Raw genomic sequence first — 16227 nt, forward strand, 5'->3', positions numbered from 1 at the left:
CGCATGGAGAAATCGACAAAATACGACGGCTAATTTGACAACAAAGACGTTGCAAGGACGTTGGAAAATAATGAAATTAGCATGTCCTGTTTTACTTTTTAAGTGAAACCTTCACTCATTTTAATTTTTAATTTCATTCCTAAAACAATTGTTAATACTCAAAAGTAAAACGCAAATAATTCAGCGTCGTAAATATTAATAATTTATCACACAATTAATATCCAACGGATGACGCGTGCGGGTCAATTAAAAGATCATCTTGTCACGTCTGTGCTATTAAACGCTCCACTGAACAACTTGCTTCGTACTAGTTACACATGTTATTCCAGTAATAGCATTGATTTGAATCAAAATTGTTCGACATATTTTTTTTTAATAATTCAAACATTTTTTTACTGCCTCGGTGGCGTTATTGTACTGCATGCGCGATACAGCGCTCTGAGGTCCTGGGTTCGAATCCCAGGTCGGACAAAGTGATATTTGTGTTTACCCGTTCAGCCCGGAGTCTGGAATTTGTGCCCGATATGGCGATAGACTCGCCATCATATCATAGTTTATATTAAAAAAAATGTATAATATTATTTTTGTCTATGAATAATGGTTTCAGATGAAAATTTCTCTTATTCAAAACACGTGATAATTCTGACATATTGTGTTTTATAATCGAATTAATACTATATCAATATTTACATAATGGAATATTCACAATATGGTAATCTATTCAATTACGTAAGTCATAGAAGCTATCAATATTCGTTTAATGCACGGGCTTCCCCGGTTTTAAACAATAAGAATTTATAATTCTTCGAAGCCAACCTTTTTCCTTCGCAAACATCTTGCATATTACACAAATATTTACATACTTGATCACCAATATACGTTATTAATGAATGTTACTAAACTTCTTAGTCTATCACAATTTAAATGCGAATGTTTGTGTAGAAGTTTGGATGTTTGACGCGTTACCGTTTTACTTTGTTTGTTCGTTTACGTATATCGCAAAATGTATTTGAACGTTTGTCACAAAAAATTTTTATCTATGCGGGAAAACGTGTATGAAGAACTCTCATGACTTCTACTTACGCGAATCGCGCGGAAACTCTTGTTTCTCATTTTAGGGATGTCGAAATGTAGTTTAATCCTATTAAAATGTATTGATAATCAAAATTTAAGACTAGTCTTTCTCAATCATAATTTCATTATTACACATAAATGTCTACATCGCTTAATTAATGCAAAAACATGTGATAGAATTGATAGAACTTAAGGAGTTATGCCGTCAACTGGCAACGTCATCAGCACGTGGTGAGCCACGATCGACCTTCCTACGACCGATCATTATACTATATACTAATATAGACCAATATACCATCAGCGAAATGTAAGTATATAGGAAATATTGGTAAAGATCTTGGCTCCACTGCATGAAGGTGGTAGGAAAATTTTTTATTCGCCCGGATAGTGACCACGTGACCATAATATCACACGTAAGTGTATTGCGTTCCATAATCAGCCTGTGCATATCTGTTTCGAATATGCCGGCATAATTGTGTCGACTGGCGAGGAATACTCATCTCTCGTCAAATGACACTATGTGGACTCCACTCCGTTTACCATCAGGTGTAACGGGGTCACTGCTGTGCTGGTAAAAGAAAAGAGAACGATCAATTTTTTTTGCTTGTAATTTTCCACGCCCGTATAGATACTATAGTGGTTGAGATAAGTCATATGTACGAAATACACTATGAATTAGATTCAAAAATATTCAAGTAAATTCAATGCACATACCTATACCTACATGATGTATGAATATAAGTTCAAGTTTATTTAAAATTATTTACATATGTTACATAGTCTGAAATTTACATACATAGGTACATATTAAACACCTTATATCAAAAGTACTACTAAATAAAAAATACTTATCTTCGAATTCAATAATTATAAACCTATATATAGAAATTTTATAAATGAACAGTATGTAGTACATAGACTTAATAATACGTGAAAGCGTTAAAATGTAAGTCCTCGAAGTCTTACCAAAATCTTTATAAATTGAGTAACCTCTTTTTTTAATCTAGCAATAAAAAATCAAACTGTGGTTGAAATGAGACTCCGAGAGAAACTAACAGTTTTACCATAGACCCTGTTTTCATTCGGTTCCTAGAACTGTATGTGTTTGTTTTTAATCACTTAACACCTGCGCTTGACGTTGACAACGCTTTCTAAACTTTAATCCGTATCCTATGTGCTTCCGTCAGCCAACGGATCTTGTTTTGCAATGTTTTCCTTTTGAAAACTTGCACATTATAGTGTATTTTATTACTAAAGGTTGAATCAAATTTTGAAGGTGTAGTCTGCCAATAAACACCGAACCATCACAACCGCTAGGGTTTAAGCATAAATTACTTCAATATTGGATGCCCATGCGCATTGGCATAGAAAACAGGGTGATTTTTGTTATTAAGGGTTTTTGACAGCTGTGTGAACTAATTTGAATTGCACTTTAAACTAAAAACAATAAAAATTATTGTCATGCTGTGACCTAATAACAATAGACAATTTTTGAAGCTCACTTTACAAAGTTGTTAGTATAATAGTAGTAAAATTAATATCCTACGATAATACTTAACCAGACATAATATCTAATCAAGTTGTTACACGCAGCATCCTTATTACTTTAATCAACGCCCACATAGCCTTATGATACTAGAAAAATCTTGAACTTAAACGTTACATCGACATAGGGTAAAGATCTAAGGAACTCATTTTTTGCTACCGCAATATCATCTCTATTAACAGCAGAGGATAAACGATAAATCACTTCCCTCAGGTCAATGGCAAAAACAACAACACAGGAATAAGTTAATTGTAATTTATTACCTAAGTTATATACGAAATTGATCAATATGAATACAATTTGTTTGAATTACATATAAATGATCTAGTTTCAAAGAAGCCGGCATAATTTTGTCGACTGTCAAACTCAAGGTTTAATCATCTCTTGTCAGTCCACATTTTATTGCACTCCACTCCACTTACCATCAGGTGCAGGGTTCACTTTGCTCTGCTCTTATAAACAAATAAAAAATAATAATAATAAGCGCGAGAAGTATGCCAGGACCGTGCAAAGTGGCAATCTATAGTCTCTGCCTACCCCTATGGGATAAAGGCGTGATACTATGTATGTATGTATGTATGTAAAAAATAATAATCATAGATCGTCAGTAAAGCAGAGACAATTCTACTCATATTCCACGTTTACTGCAGGTGTAAAATCGATAAACAATAAGCAAGCTGGCCATGAGGTCATGTATCACATGCTATGTATCATTGTCATTACCACGTGCTATATTAGGCATCGGTACCACATCGAATACAAATCGGACGACCTCTGTTCCTTCCGTTTGAGTGATCTTTTACTGACCTTGGCGGGAAATTTTCGACTTCCTTACGTGTTGCATCAGTACAAGTTCTAGAATGTTATAAGAAGTCAGTTCTGTTGTTTGATCTCAAAAGTTATGTACAGACTAAAATTTGTAAACCTTAAATGTTTTTGCTACTTTTACTCTATTTTTTCTACTCATTTTTGCAAAGATTCCTAAGTGGTAATGTGTTACCTATAGTTTTTTTTGCTTGTAAGAGAAGAATGGTATGAATTTATTGATTTTTGTTAACTTTTTTATAAATTCGATAATAAGTCATACGTGTCATGCGTCGTTATACCAGGAGAGTGGAAGTTACCGCGACGACATATCGATGCGTACGCGCATCGTTGGAAAATTACACACGAACCAACGTTTGACGGGTTAAATATCGTTTTTTAAACAGAAAGATCAATGACACTTATCTCTTATTTATATAAGTAATTTTGCTTGTAACTTATTGTTTGTATATTTGTATAGCACAGTTCACATATCCTTTTATGTCAAGTAGCAAAATGAAACGCATGACTCATTAATGTAAATCAATCAGGAACAAACTTTGTACTACGTTATCTAACTTGCATCCTGTAATAGCAGCACTGTGAATTCAGCTGTTAGGGAAACGTGATCATTTCCGTTGGCTTTCTCTTACGTCAATTGATTTGCTCTGCAATTTGTATAAACTTTATTTTTATCAATTAGTTATTGCTCGCAAATGTGCTTGCCAAAATGACCTTTATTGCATAAATCAATGTGGCTTATGTAGTTAACAGAGGACAATACATATCTTAAATAATTCCTTTCAGTGATTTTTGCAATTGTCTATATAAAATTTTTCATTTTTTTCAATATTAGTAGCGTCGTAACATCACGCTGTATAACATTTTCGGTTGCACCCACACGAGTTGATATAACAATAGACGTATCAGTATAAGTAGTTTTCCAAGTATTATAAATAGAATAACAAATATTATTCAACTAAAAACCGCCTAGCACATTGTTAAGTCGACTTTTGTACCGAGTTCAAGGACATACGGTTATGTTGTAACAATCGCGAATCATTTTATTGATTATTGCGTGGTAAAAAAGGCAATTCCGTTTAAATTAAGCTTAATAATAATAATCATGGGATATTTAGAAGAAAAAGAGAAATCAATTAATCAACCAGCCCGTCTCTATCTACTGTTGAACATAGACTTCCCCAAGTGTGCGCCAATCGATCTTAATCAATCGCATCCATCCACTACCCGCCGCCTTTTTAAAAAGAGAAATCAAAAAAAGAAAAACTTAAAACAAATTACTAGTAGAATCAAAAAACACTTATGCAAGACGCGCATGTCCATAAAACCTTTAACCATAACAAAATTAATCTACCAAATGTGGCGTTCAAACCAAAGTGCGGACGTGAGACCATAATACTTAATTTGTTATGTACCTATTTCTTCTTACGTACTCACGTATTTATATAGATATGTAACCGCAGATAAAGCGATACGGTACTAGACCGCAAATCACATCCAATCAACTTTACGACTTCAAGCACAATATGTCACGAGGACGTCAGCAACATATCATTCTAATAATATTTGTATTGTTATTATGAATAATGTAACAGGTCCGTTGCTGAGTATTTATCTGGTTAGGGTTTGTTATTTAATTATTTCTGCCGTCAAGCAAGGAATGGTCTTCTGTTTTTATCATCACTGCTAAAATGTTAATTAAGGATAATCAGTACGCAAGGCTAGTAATCAGAACTTATTAAGCCTAAAATTTTGTACAATAAATAATTATAAAAGACGTCTTTCTAATTATTCGTGAAAATACATTTTTATCGCTATATTTTTTGCATGTCCAAAATAAATCAAACGTTCGATGATTTGCTTCCCAGATATTATTGTCTGTTCATCATCACTGTTTGCTTTTGGTCATTAACAGAGGTGTTTACTTGCGCTCAATAAACTTCAATTATTGACCAAAATTTAAGTGTTTTTCTCACAACCACAGTGTTTTGGTTAATTTTCCTTAATTGTTATAGGACAACATGATAATTGACGTCGTATTTCAATGACAGATTATTTTTAGACTTATTTGAGCGAGTTTGCGGTTAAGGTGTCCAGTTAAAAATTACTTGGAACTAATTATGCAAATTAGTTGTATTTTTAGATATTTGCAAATTTTTCTGTGCCAGTAAAGTTATAAAAAGTAATTGTAAATTTATAAGCTAATATTTGCTTAATGCTTAAGAGGTCCAGATTTTGGGGATGAGTTATAGCTTCTGTACTAAGCTAAGCTCTAAACTCCGGATCATTAACTATTAAGGTCTGTAATATTTATCTATATTCTGATTTATTTTTGTCTTTAATTTGGTGAATTTGAATTAATCTTTATAAACTGTGGTCCAGATTTTAGCTCATTTAGATCTTTAATAAAATCTGCTTTCCAGTCTAGAAGTTAGTGCATTTGACAGAGCTAATCTTAGTGTCATATTAACAGTAATATCTATCATAGGATCTGTGATTGGCTTAGGTAAAGCATCATTGTTGATGTAGGTCACGATACGTAGTCTATCGCGTGACAGTAACAAGTTTATTTAAATACATAATGATATAAATGTTTTTAATAACGACAAGATGAAATTATATCTACATTTATAGTGATTAGCTTTCGAAATTATAGTCTTACACTGGTATTAAGCGGCGATAGCCTAGTTGGTTGTTAAACGGACTGCCGAGACAAATGTCCGCAGGTTCAAAAACTCAGGGGCACACACCTCCCATTTTTTTTTAAAATCATGTGTATTTTCTATTTGAAATATCACTTTAACGGTAAAGGGAAACATCTTGAGAAAACCTGTAATTTGGAAGGTATGTAAAGTCTGCCAATCTGCACTAGGCCAGCGTGGTGGACTAAGGCCTAGTCTCTCTCAGTGGTAGAGGAGGCTGGTGCCCGGCAGTGGGACAGTATGTAATACAGGGCTAATATTATTTATTTAGATAAACTGGTCTTAAGACGTTTTACTAAACGATTGAAAAAAAAAACATTTTAAAATATCCTAAATAAGTTAATAAATTGTAAATAGGTTATCATGCCTTCAATACATAAAATTATGAAGTTCATTGCAGTCAAGGCAAATAATTACTGCCATTCAAGATATTTTCTATATTCAATGAAAAGCATAGTGACTGTACTGTAGCGAATTAAATCTATTTGTTTCTACACCTATTTCGTAATGGATCTTTCTATGCGAGACGCTGTTTAGCTATCTTAAATAATTACTTATGTATAAAATAGTGGTACTATTTTGATATTAAGCAGTAGGTAGCATACAAAGGTGTTTTTTTCGCGGAGAAATTACTTTACGATCTGCGTCAACGAGACTTTCCCGCCCTCACACCCACCACTACAACTCCTGTAAGCCAGGATCATCAGTGGCACGCATTTTATGACACCGAGCAGTGGAGCTCGATGAGTCTCAGGGAAAACTAATGTCATTATCCCGCAACGAAATTAATCAAATAGAAAGAGTCAATAAAATCTAGGCGAGTATATTAGGGTTACCAGCATGCTATGCACGCCGGCGTACCAACTAAAACCCCACGGTTGTCTCTGTCTACGTATTAGAAGGGGCTCCGTGGTACGGTCAGCAACAAAAGTCGATGAACAAATACTAATTTACAAAACACCTGAACATTGAAACGGACCATAAATCACTTACCAAAGAAGAGTACAGATTAAGGTTATCATTTCAATGTTACAAAAGTCGCTAAACATTTTATAACTTGACAATACATTAATTGATGAATCTCATTAATGAATCTGTACTTCTATACTATTATATAAAGCTGAAGAGTTTGTTTGTTTGTTTGACCGCGCTAATCTCAGGAACTACCGGTTCAGACTGAAAAAATATTTTGGTGTTGGATAACCCTTTGTTAGTGGAGTGCTATAGGCTATATATCATTACGCTATGCCCAATAGGAGCGGAGCAGTAATGAAGCATGTTGCAAAAACGGGCAAAATTTATTCGTTTTGAGAGCTTCTGTTGCGTGCGCTGCTTAAACGGTTAAAGTTATGCAACAATGATGTATGACGGGATTGTTCCTCTTAAAAAGTTCTACATAAATATATAATAAAACAAACTCCCCCGCTGCATCTGTCTGCCTGAACGTGTTAAACTCAAAAACTACCCAACGTATTAAGATGAAATTTGGTATGGAGACAGTTTCAGACCCTGGGAAGAACATAGGCTTACGGGAAAATATATAGCGTGACTTTTCTAAGGGAAATCTTTAGCCCGAAAAACTTTATATCGCGGGTGGAGCCGCGGGCAAAAGCTCTTACACCATTAAAAAATATGAAAAATAAAATGACGTTTACGTTGAAACCTTCGAGGAGAATCTCCTGTCAGAATAAATTTGAATTTACACATTTGTTTTTTAAACCGGCCAGTGTTCTATAAAATAGGATGTTTAAATATAATTAACATATTCCTATTAATGTTATAATATTACTTTCTAATATATTATGATGTTTTGTCCATACTTAAAAATTTATAATTCTGGTTATTAACTTCAATATATACTATTATATAAACCTAAAGGTTTGTTTGTTCGAATGTGCTAAACTCAGGGACTACTTAACCGATTTTGAAAATATTTCACTAATAGGAAGCTACATTACTCTTAAGCCCTATACGCTACTTTCTATCCAGGGTAAATATAAAGCACGACTTTTATCTTTGAAAAACTTTTTCACGCGGGCAGAGTAGCGAGCCAAAGCTAGTATGTTATAAAATAACAATTTAATTAACATCCTGGACTGTTGTATTTATTCGGCAATGTTTTGATAGTAAAAACGCGGTGCGCTGCGCTTCGCGATATTGGTGTCTTAAAGCTTGATGGGTTCAATTTAACGAATAGAAAAAAAAGCTTGCATATAAAACAAAGAATTTGCTAATTACACCCACATTTGTATTTATTACAGATCATAAAAATTGTCGCTAGTAATGTTTAGCAGTTAATGGTTTGACAGCGTTCAGCTACTTTTGTAGTTCAATTATGACAAGTTGTTTTGTTTTTAAATTAATCAGCAACTTATGGTAAATGATAATGCTTAGGAAATATTGGAAACAAATTATGTTCAACGACTTCTGTTGCCGACTGTACCACGAGGCAATATTCCAGATCTCTATCAAAACAAACTCCGTTATATACTGTGTAAACAGTCCGTTCAAGCAGCATATAAGTGTAGAATTCTAGTCTGTAAAATGTGTAGAAAGTATAACAGTGTGAATGTAAAGTATTTGCTTGCGACTCCGCCAGCGTGTAAAAGATTTTCCGGGATAAAAAGTAGTCTATAACACTCAGGAGTAATGTAGCTTTCCTATTAGGGAAAAATCGGGTTAATAGTTCCTGAAATTAGCGCGCACAATCCAACTCTTCAGCTTTATATATTAGTATAGATTATGAGGCATACATTTTTAATACGAAAAACTACTGAACTGATTTTTTTAATATTTCTATGTGATCAATAAGAACCGGGAAGGATATCCTATCAAATAAAAAAAGGCTTTATATACTTACTGAGTTCTGAAGTTACAAACATTATAACAGATGCACGTCGAATTGAGAATTCCGCCTTTATTGAGGTCGGTTAAAAACATGAATGAATGGAATGAATTTTGTTTAACCAACCGCGACCTGAAAATCGAAAGTAACCACTGCGACCATGGTTGCAAGTCTTCGACTGATAAGCTTTGAGCATGTGTACGTGATTAGGACTTGCTCAATGTGTTACAAAATTGCTTGCGGGAATTCCCTCCAGTTAAATCAAACGTGATCTAAGAATTGAGTTCAGACGCAATAAGTATATGTTTAATAACGTTCTTTACTTGAAACCGGTTCGTTCAGTTTCCTCTAAGCCCTACGATTCCTATAAATCGAATTCTAAAGAATTAAGGGCCTATGAAATGTCGTGAATAAAACATGTTCGGGGAAGGAAAAGTTCAAAATAAATAAAACTGAATTATTTTAAAATAACGTATTTTCAGTTCACGTGAAGTGAAACAATTACCTATAAAGGAAATACCTAGTTGTTGAGTAGGTACTTACATATTATATCATTCCTCATATATTCATTTGTAATCCCTCTATCTCCGAAGGGCTAGGTAGATCCGCTACTTGTGCCTCCATGACTACAGTTTAATTTAATCCTACGGTGTGGTAGGATGTGTTAGACGATCGATCTCCGACCTCCCTAAGCTTCGCTTTAGGTGGCGGACGGGTAGTCCGATATCGGGTAAATGATGCTCAAGGCTTACTTGCTATATTAGATGCCTCGTATGATTTTACCAAGGTCTCTTTCCTTGGATGGTGAGAGGCTCTGCCCAAGAGCCGAATCCTGCGAAGGTGGCGGTTGCATGCACTTGTGCACTCCGCGACCTTCGATATTAGGGAGTGAGAGTCGAATGGCGGGGTTTTAGTCGGTAGGACGGTTGATACCGGCGAGTCCGGCAGAAATCCGTAAACGGATTTCACCGTGTTAAAAAAAAAAGGATGTGTTAGACGGTATTCTCTTTGTACAGAAAAACTTAGACAATATATTTATTGCTCGACGTAGGAATTGAACGCAAGACCTCACGTTCAAAGTCTGCCACTAGATCAATAAGTATACATTAAGTCGATTTTTATATTCCTTATTTGTTTATAATTCATGCAAAACGACTCAATCAATTGTGACGGCACTTTCACAGTTTAAAACCATTTAGTTTGGTATTTATAGCGATAAAATTCATTACAATCGTTATTTAGATTCGGGGACATTGCGCGACCTCTCCGTTGTATAGTTTATTGTAAAAAAAATTCTCTCGGTCTTTTTTGGGTAAAAGTACGCACTCAAACATATGCGTACTATAAATAAGTTTGTAAGTGATAAAAATGCGCAGTAGAAATTTGTTACTTACTCATATACACATTACAAAATGACCAGGCCAGTTCAACTTTGTTTCCTTTTATGTGGTGGTTGAGATTATCCTCTTCCTAATTCCTACTCCGTGACCTCAAGGCAGGTAATGCATCCATGATATTAGTATGGAGGATGTTTTTGAACGATAGAGATGTTTATTAAATTGATCCATTTCTCGTAGGATTAAGCTATTTAAAATGCCTGCGAAAATTACGCAAACTTACAAACTTTACGTCTCTGAAGTATTAAAAAAGTAATAGTATCAAATTAATAGTGTAGATAATAAAATTGTCATCAGCGTGTGCCGACACCGCGGCCATGCCTCGTGTCTTTGGTCACGCTCGGTTTGCGCGGCCTTCTGCGTTCGGTCATGCTAGGACAATATTATATATATATTTCGTTGAAAACAAAAGTTGTTTGGAAATTGTTTTTTTAATATTTTTTATGTTGTTTTGTTTGGGGAAGTATTGATTCTGGAGAAAAATAATAATCAATGTTAATGGATATTAAGCAACGGTAATAAAGCTTACAAATATGTGTTTCAAGAATTTGCTACAATTTTTAAATTCTGTCCATAGCTGCATAGTCCATCAGCAGGAATTACTTATATTTAAAATATTAAAAAATTCTTTTTTTGACATCAATTTTCTTTTATTTTCAGCAATGTCGGCCGATGGGTCGACGACTGACATTAACGCGCTTCTCAACGACACAGGTAATATATATTTTTTGTTTATAAAAGCACAACCTATAATGATTTCTTTCAACTAAGTTATTCTTGTGTTACAGTTCATAATACATTAACAGATGGCGCTATATATATTCGTGCTGCCATCTGTCGCATCTAATTTAAACTAACTTGTAATATAAATGCAGACTTTACGATTTAGTCCGCCGTACCGCTACTAGATGGCTGCTCAAACGCACACCGCTGAGTATCAAGTGGAAGGACATAGATGGCGTTAGTAGATTATAAGTATGCCGTTTCGACATTTCGTACTAAAGCTGTACATAGATTTTTCCAGTAAAGAAAAAAAGTTAAATAGCATTAGCATTTATGAATAATTATGAATCATAAAATAGTTTATCTACGCTCGTTGGTTTCATAAATAATGAACGTTCTTAATTTAGGATACCATATAACTTCACAAAGCGAGGGGACGGTTACTGGATTTTCCTGCGGCATTGATAACACCCACAATGGCGTCAGCACTCCAGTATATTCTAGTATGAAATCCAATTAGAATATATCGTAAAGAAATAATAACCCAGATGTTGTTAGTATCTATAAACACGATTGTACCTACACATAACTAATCTGATGCAATCGTGTAAAGGGCATCATCTCCGGTTACTATAATTAGTCAGTAGGTACCTATTATTTACGTATGTAGAAATAGATTTCATAAAATTATTTTGCTTTATTTCTTTTACTCACCTTTCTTAGCCTACCGGAGTAGGAACACTACTGTACATTGTACAAATGTCTTTCCAAAGAAGCCCCGATCATTTAGATTTTAAGCAGTTCGAATCTATAATATATTTTGTTAGTTTATTTTTATTAGATTTTAGATTTGTAAGTACTGTAATCGTATAGGAGTTAACATTTACGAAAACCAAGAACCTATCTGCCGTGAGCCGAAAGGAGCAGGCATAAATGAAAACGAGGACCACAAAACACGGTTCATCCATGTTGCATCCTGCTAAGTGGATTCACCACTATTAAGTACGAAGTCTAATCTAAACTAACTCACGTATTTTTTATTTCAAAATGCTTTGGTCCTGATAATCCTGAATATCGAGACACGGATTTGACTGGCTACTGACGAACACTCAGTTCTTTATCAGTTAGCGGCCTTGGACTTTTCATAGTTTAGTATAACGTTAATTAGTAATCTGCTTTCACGCCCATGAAGTACATACCTGCAAACAAAAATCTCGATATTATTTGCAATAAGTGCTATCTGACCAAAGCATTGGCTCCCTACTGCAATCAGCGCTATCACTCTTATCGGTTATTCAGCACGACAGTTATTACATCCGGACGTATATTTACATACACATAATACCTTCCTGTTGGGGGGTAGCATGAGTCATTAAACACAGTTGATATCAAGTTAGGAAGTGAAACGTCTGGGAAAAGGAAGAGCGCCATTGTCTTCGACAAACACTGTTACACGGAAAAGTTTCGCAAAATAAATTATAGTAACAACATTGATTTAATCGGAGTTTTAATAGCTACAATAATGATGTAATAGCGTAATGGGATAGAATGTTCTTCAGTTCGTACTGAAGGCATGTTTGAATACTCTGACTTAACGAAGAGAGAGACTTGAGGTTTTCGTGACAATTTTAAAAATGTATTATGTAGATTTTGAATCGCTCAGTGGCGTAGTTTTATAGCATGCGCAGTGACATTGCTCTGAGATCCAGAGTCGGGTAGCTTTATTGGGTATTTCTGCTGAGTATTAGCCCAGTATCAGGGATTTGTGCCTTTAATACCTATCACAAAAAGGGATGGAACACACTTTGCGAAAAGTGGCTGCACTGGTTGCACCTCTGGCCACCACTTCGAGGAAAAAGCCACGTTTATTATGTAGACGTTCTGTAAGCAGCTCATATCATATAAGAATGGCTAATGTCGTACTTACTATCTCTATCGTAGAGTTCCAAACACTGCAATTGAACTATATTAAGAGATCTGAAATTCGCTCTATTTTTTATTTTTCTAGAAATATTGATAATTTTCCTGTTAATCTCTAAAAAAAATTATAGATTTTTTTAAAAGTTGGAGGTTGGCTATTTCATATCTCTGTTTACTTACTTGTACTTTTTTATTATTGCAGTGTTTTTAGGGATGATTAGTCATTTGAACAAAGGGAATGGTTTGTGAAAGCTCTTTCCTTCCTTAAAAGAGTCAAAAACAATTCCAACGAACAAGTTCAATGACTGATGATCCATGAACTCGCGTTTCCGTTATTGGGTTTATCGTCTAACTGTTATAAAACAATTAAAACTTATTAAGTATTCCTGTTAGTCAATTTCACGTATCTCTTATTGAATTTATAAAAAATGACATCTTTTTCAAATTAGTTTTAACGATTTCAACAAAGCTTCGAGGCATTATGGCCACAAGCTGACATATTGACAATATATTTTGAAACGCATAAATAACACAAAATCGTAATATTACAAAATTTATAAATTAGCAATGAAAACATAAGATTATTGCTTTTAGGTTTTGATCGTCAATATAGAATCTATATTTGATATTAAGGAAAAGTAAAAGGAAATATCTAGAGACAATGTACATATTATTAATATGTATTTTAAAGATTTGTTTATTTTTTCATTAGCAGTTTTCAACTGCGTATTAGTTTCTGGCGAAGTTACTATTTGAAAAGTAGGTACTAACTGTTGTTTACTTTAAGTTTTTTCCTTCCTTGAACATACACTGGTCTAGTTAGTATAAAATTATAGATATAAATATCACAAATCTTTTACAATTAGAAAACTGTACGACAAATTCATCCTAAAGTAACGATTTCAGAACAATCTTTTTTTGTACCTATTTGTCGTTTGGTGAAATTTCTATAAACACTATATTATACTTCTTATGATTAGATATTTGAATATTTCTAATACAAATATACATGTAAAATATTTTAAGGTCATTATAGATCATAAGTTACATTCAATCGCTTGTTTCTACATTGGTAATAAATAATAATTGGTATTGGGTTATGTAACTTAATGTATGAGTTATTCGAAGAACCAATCAGAGACGTTAATTAAAACAAATTCCCTGAATACGTGAACACTACAATACCTAGATGACGTTATACAATATTACGAATTTCCCAAAGTTTTAATGCTATTTTTTATCTTGTCAGAAACTGGTATTTTAATGTGTATTAATGAGTTTTTTTGTATCAAAACCAGTTCAAGTAATCCGTTGCTAAGTGTTGATTCTAGAATTATTGCTGCTGTTTTACATTTAAAAATCATCCTAATTTCTAATAAAAATAGGCAATATAATTGGTTGTTGTTTTGATATGTCATCGACTCCAATGCTAACTAGACTATTCGAGGAGTAAACATCGAGAAATAAACTGCGCATTTTTTCCATCGAAGTTTCATTCATAACTTTGCATCTCTAATTAATAAAGTTTCTTACAGCGTAGGTGCACATCGATTTGAGATTTCCGACACTAACAATTCATGAACTTGCGCAGGCGTTCTTATTTATTAAATTAATATTCGTTTCTCGTTTTCCTCCGCAAATACGTCAATTAATTAACTCGGTCGGTACAAACATGTCCGTTACTTTGTAATTGTGACTCACCGATTTGCTTCTTGTGTTTTATTGTTCCTGTTAGTTCGGATAATATGTGTTGTTAACTGTTTAACGAGAATTTGTTAACATTGTGTTTGAATTTAATGTTTTTGGGGTATGTAGACTCAATATTAGATTGGTGTTTTGAATCTTAATAACCTTAAAGCAAAGGCTGTATAATAAGTCACTTTCGCAAGGAAACCTATGGATCTGTAAGATGTCTATTTTAACTTGAAACGAAGACTATAAATGGAATAGAAAATAACCTTCTTGCTAGTAGGACAATTGACGTATTTGTGGATTGATAATATAGAACTTAACGATTAATTATTGTATACGTAGGTATTATGGGTATCCTTGCTAAATAACATGGATGTTTATAATGTAATTAATTGTGTTTTCATCAGTGGGGAACGCAGATAAATCTTCCGATTTTTAGTCTATATCAATCTTAAGTCCCGTTTACTACGCGGGTATTTCCATATGATACAAAATTACATACATGCGTAATGTTATTTACGACTTTTCATAGCTACATAATATTTATGGTTTTCCCCAGTATTCACTTTGACGACTGGTATCCCGTTTCCCTTTGGAATTACCATATCGGTAACATATGCAAACATACTATTTCCCTTAATATTATAACACAATATGCAACCTTATCTTCAATTAATATGACCAGGATCTTTAAGTTCAATAACATTTACATTTTACTTTTCAAACCTTTGGTCCCTTCAAACGTACCAATGACGACCTGAAGTGACACTGTAGAACCCTGGTTAAACTTAGAGATAAAATCTAGACGAAGGAGGTAATAGCTAAGTTATTACGACTTAGGTATGTAAGATTTAGCTATAAACACTGATATTGCGACATGTTTTTGAAGTCAGGTGGTCTGCATAGAAAAGGTCAAAGGGCCGCAGGTTGAATATGGTTGAGCTGCTGAACTAATCGGTCATAATATAAGTACTCACCATCGTTTACCATTAGGAGGTTAAATTTCAGCCACTGCATTGACTTGAGTATTCAGACAGGCAGTATCAAAAATATTAAGTAGATCTTGGGAGCCTTTGGACATCCGGGTTAATAAGATACAATAAATGTTTGTAATCGGAGACGTGACACTCATTTACCTGCGCCGGGTGTATCCTATTGTTTTTGCGGTTGCATTTGTAACAGTATCATGGCGCCACGAAGTCACGACCCGTGCTGTCAGTGAGCGTAGGTCACCGGCTCCGGTTACATTTTGAGTTTCATTCTGGCAATGAAAAAGAAAACAGAAATTTAAAAAAAGAACGTTACATTTCAAGTTTTATTTCTTCGAAGGATAATTAAAGAAGATGTGAAGAAATGGGAATCTGTTAAAACGATAAATAATAAAACGAAAGAATGTAATTGTTCGTAACATACTAACATACATCACGCCTTTATCCGCGAAGGGGTGGATGAAGAAGTAACCAGGACATCCACTTTTCTCCACGTGTGCCATCTCATGATGTG

The 16227-nt window shown here is 34.1% G+C and overlaps 1 protein-coding gene across 6 annotated transcripts in view; it reads left to right on the plus strand.

The window, feature by feature from the left end:
* Positions 1-16227, plus strand: part of LOC115445493 — a 286442-nt gene that overhangs the window by 200115 nt on the left and 70100 nt on the right. For all 6 annotated transcript variants that reach the window (XM_037440699.1, XM_037440700.1, XM_037440702.1 and 3 more), the window contains one exon: positions 11050-11103. In XM_037440699.1, coding sequence (XP_037296596.1) covers positions 11050-11103 — 54 coding nt within the window. The remainder of the gene's footprint in view (positions 1-11049; positions 11104-16227) is intronic.

This window comes from Manduca sexta, chromosome 20 (assembly GCF_014839805.1).
Source record: "Manduca sexta isolate Smith_Timp_Sample1 chromosome 20, JHU_Msex_v1.0, whole genome shotgun sequence".
NCBI lineage: Eukaryota > Metazoa > Arthropoda > Insecta > Lepidoptera > Sphingidae > Manduca > Manduca sexta.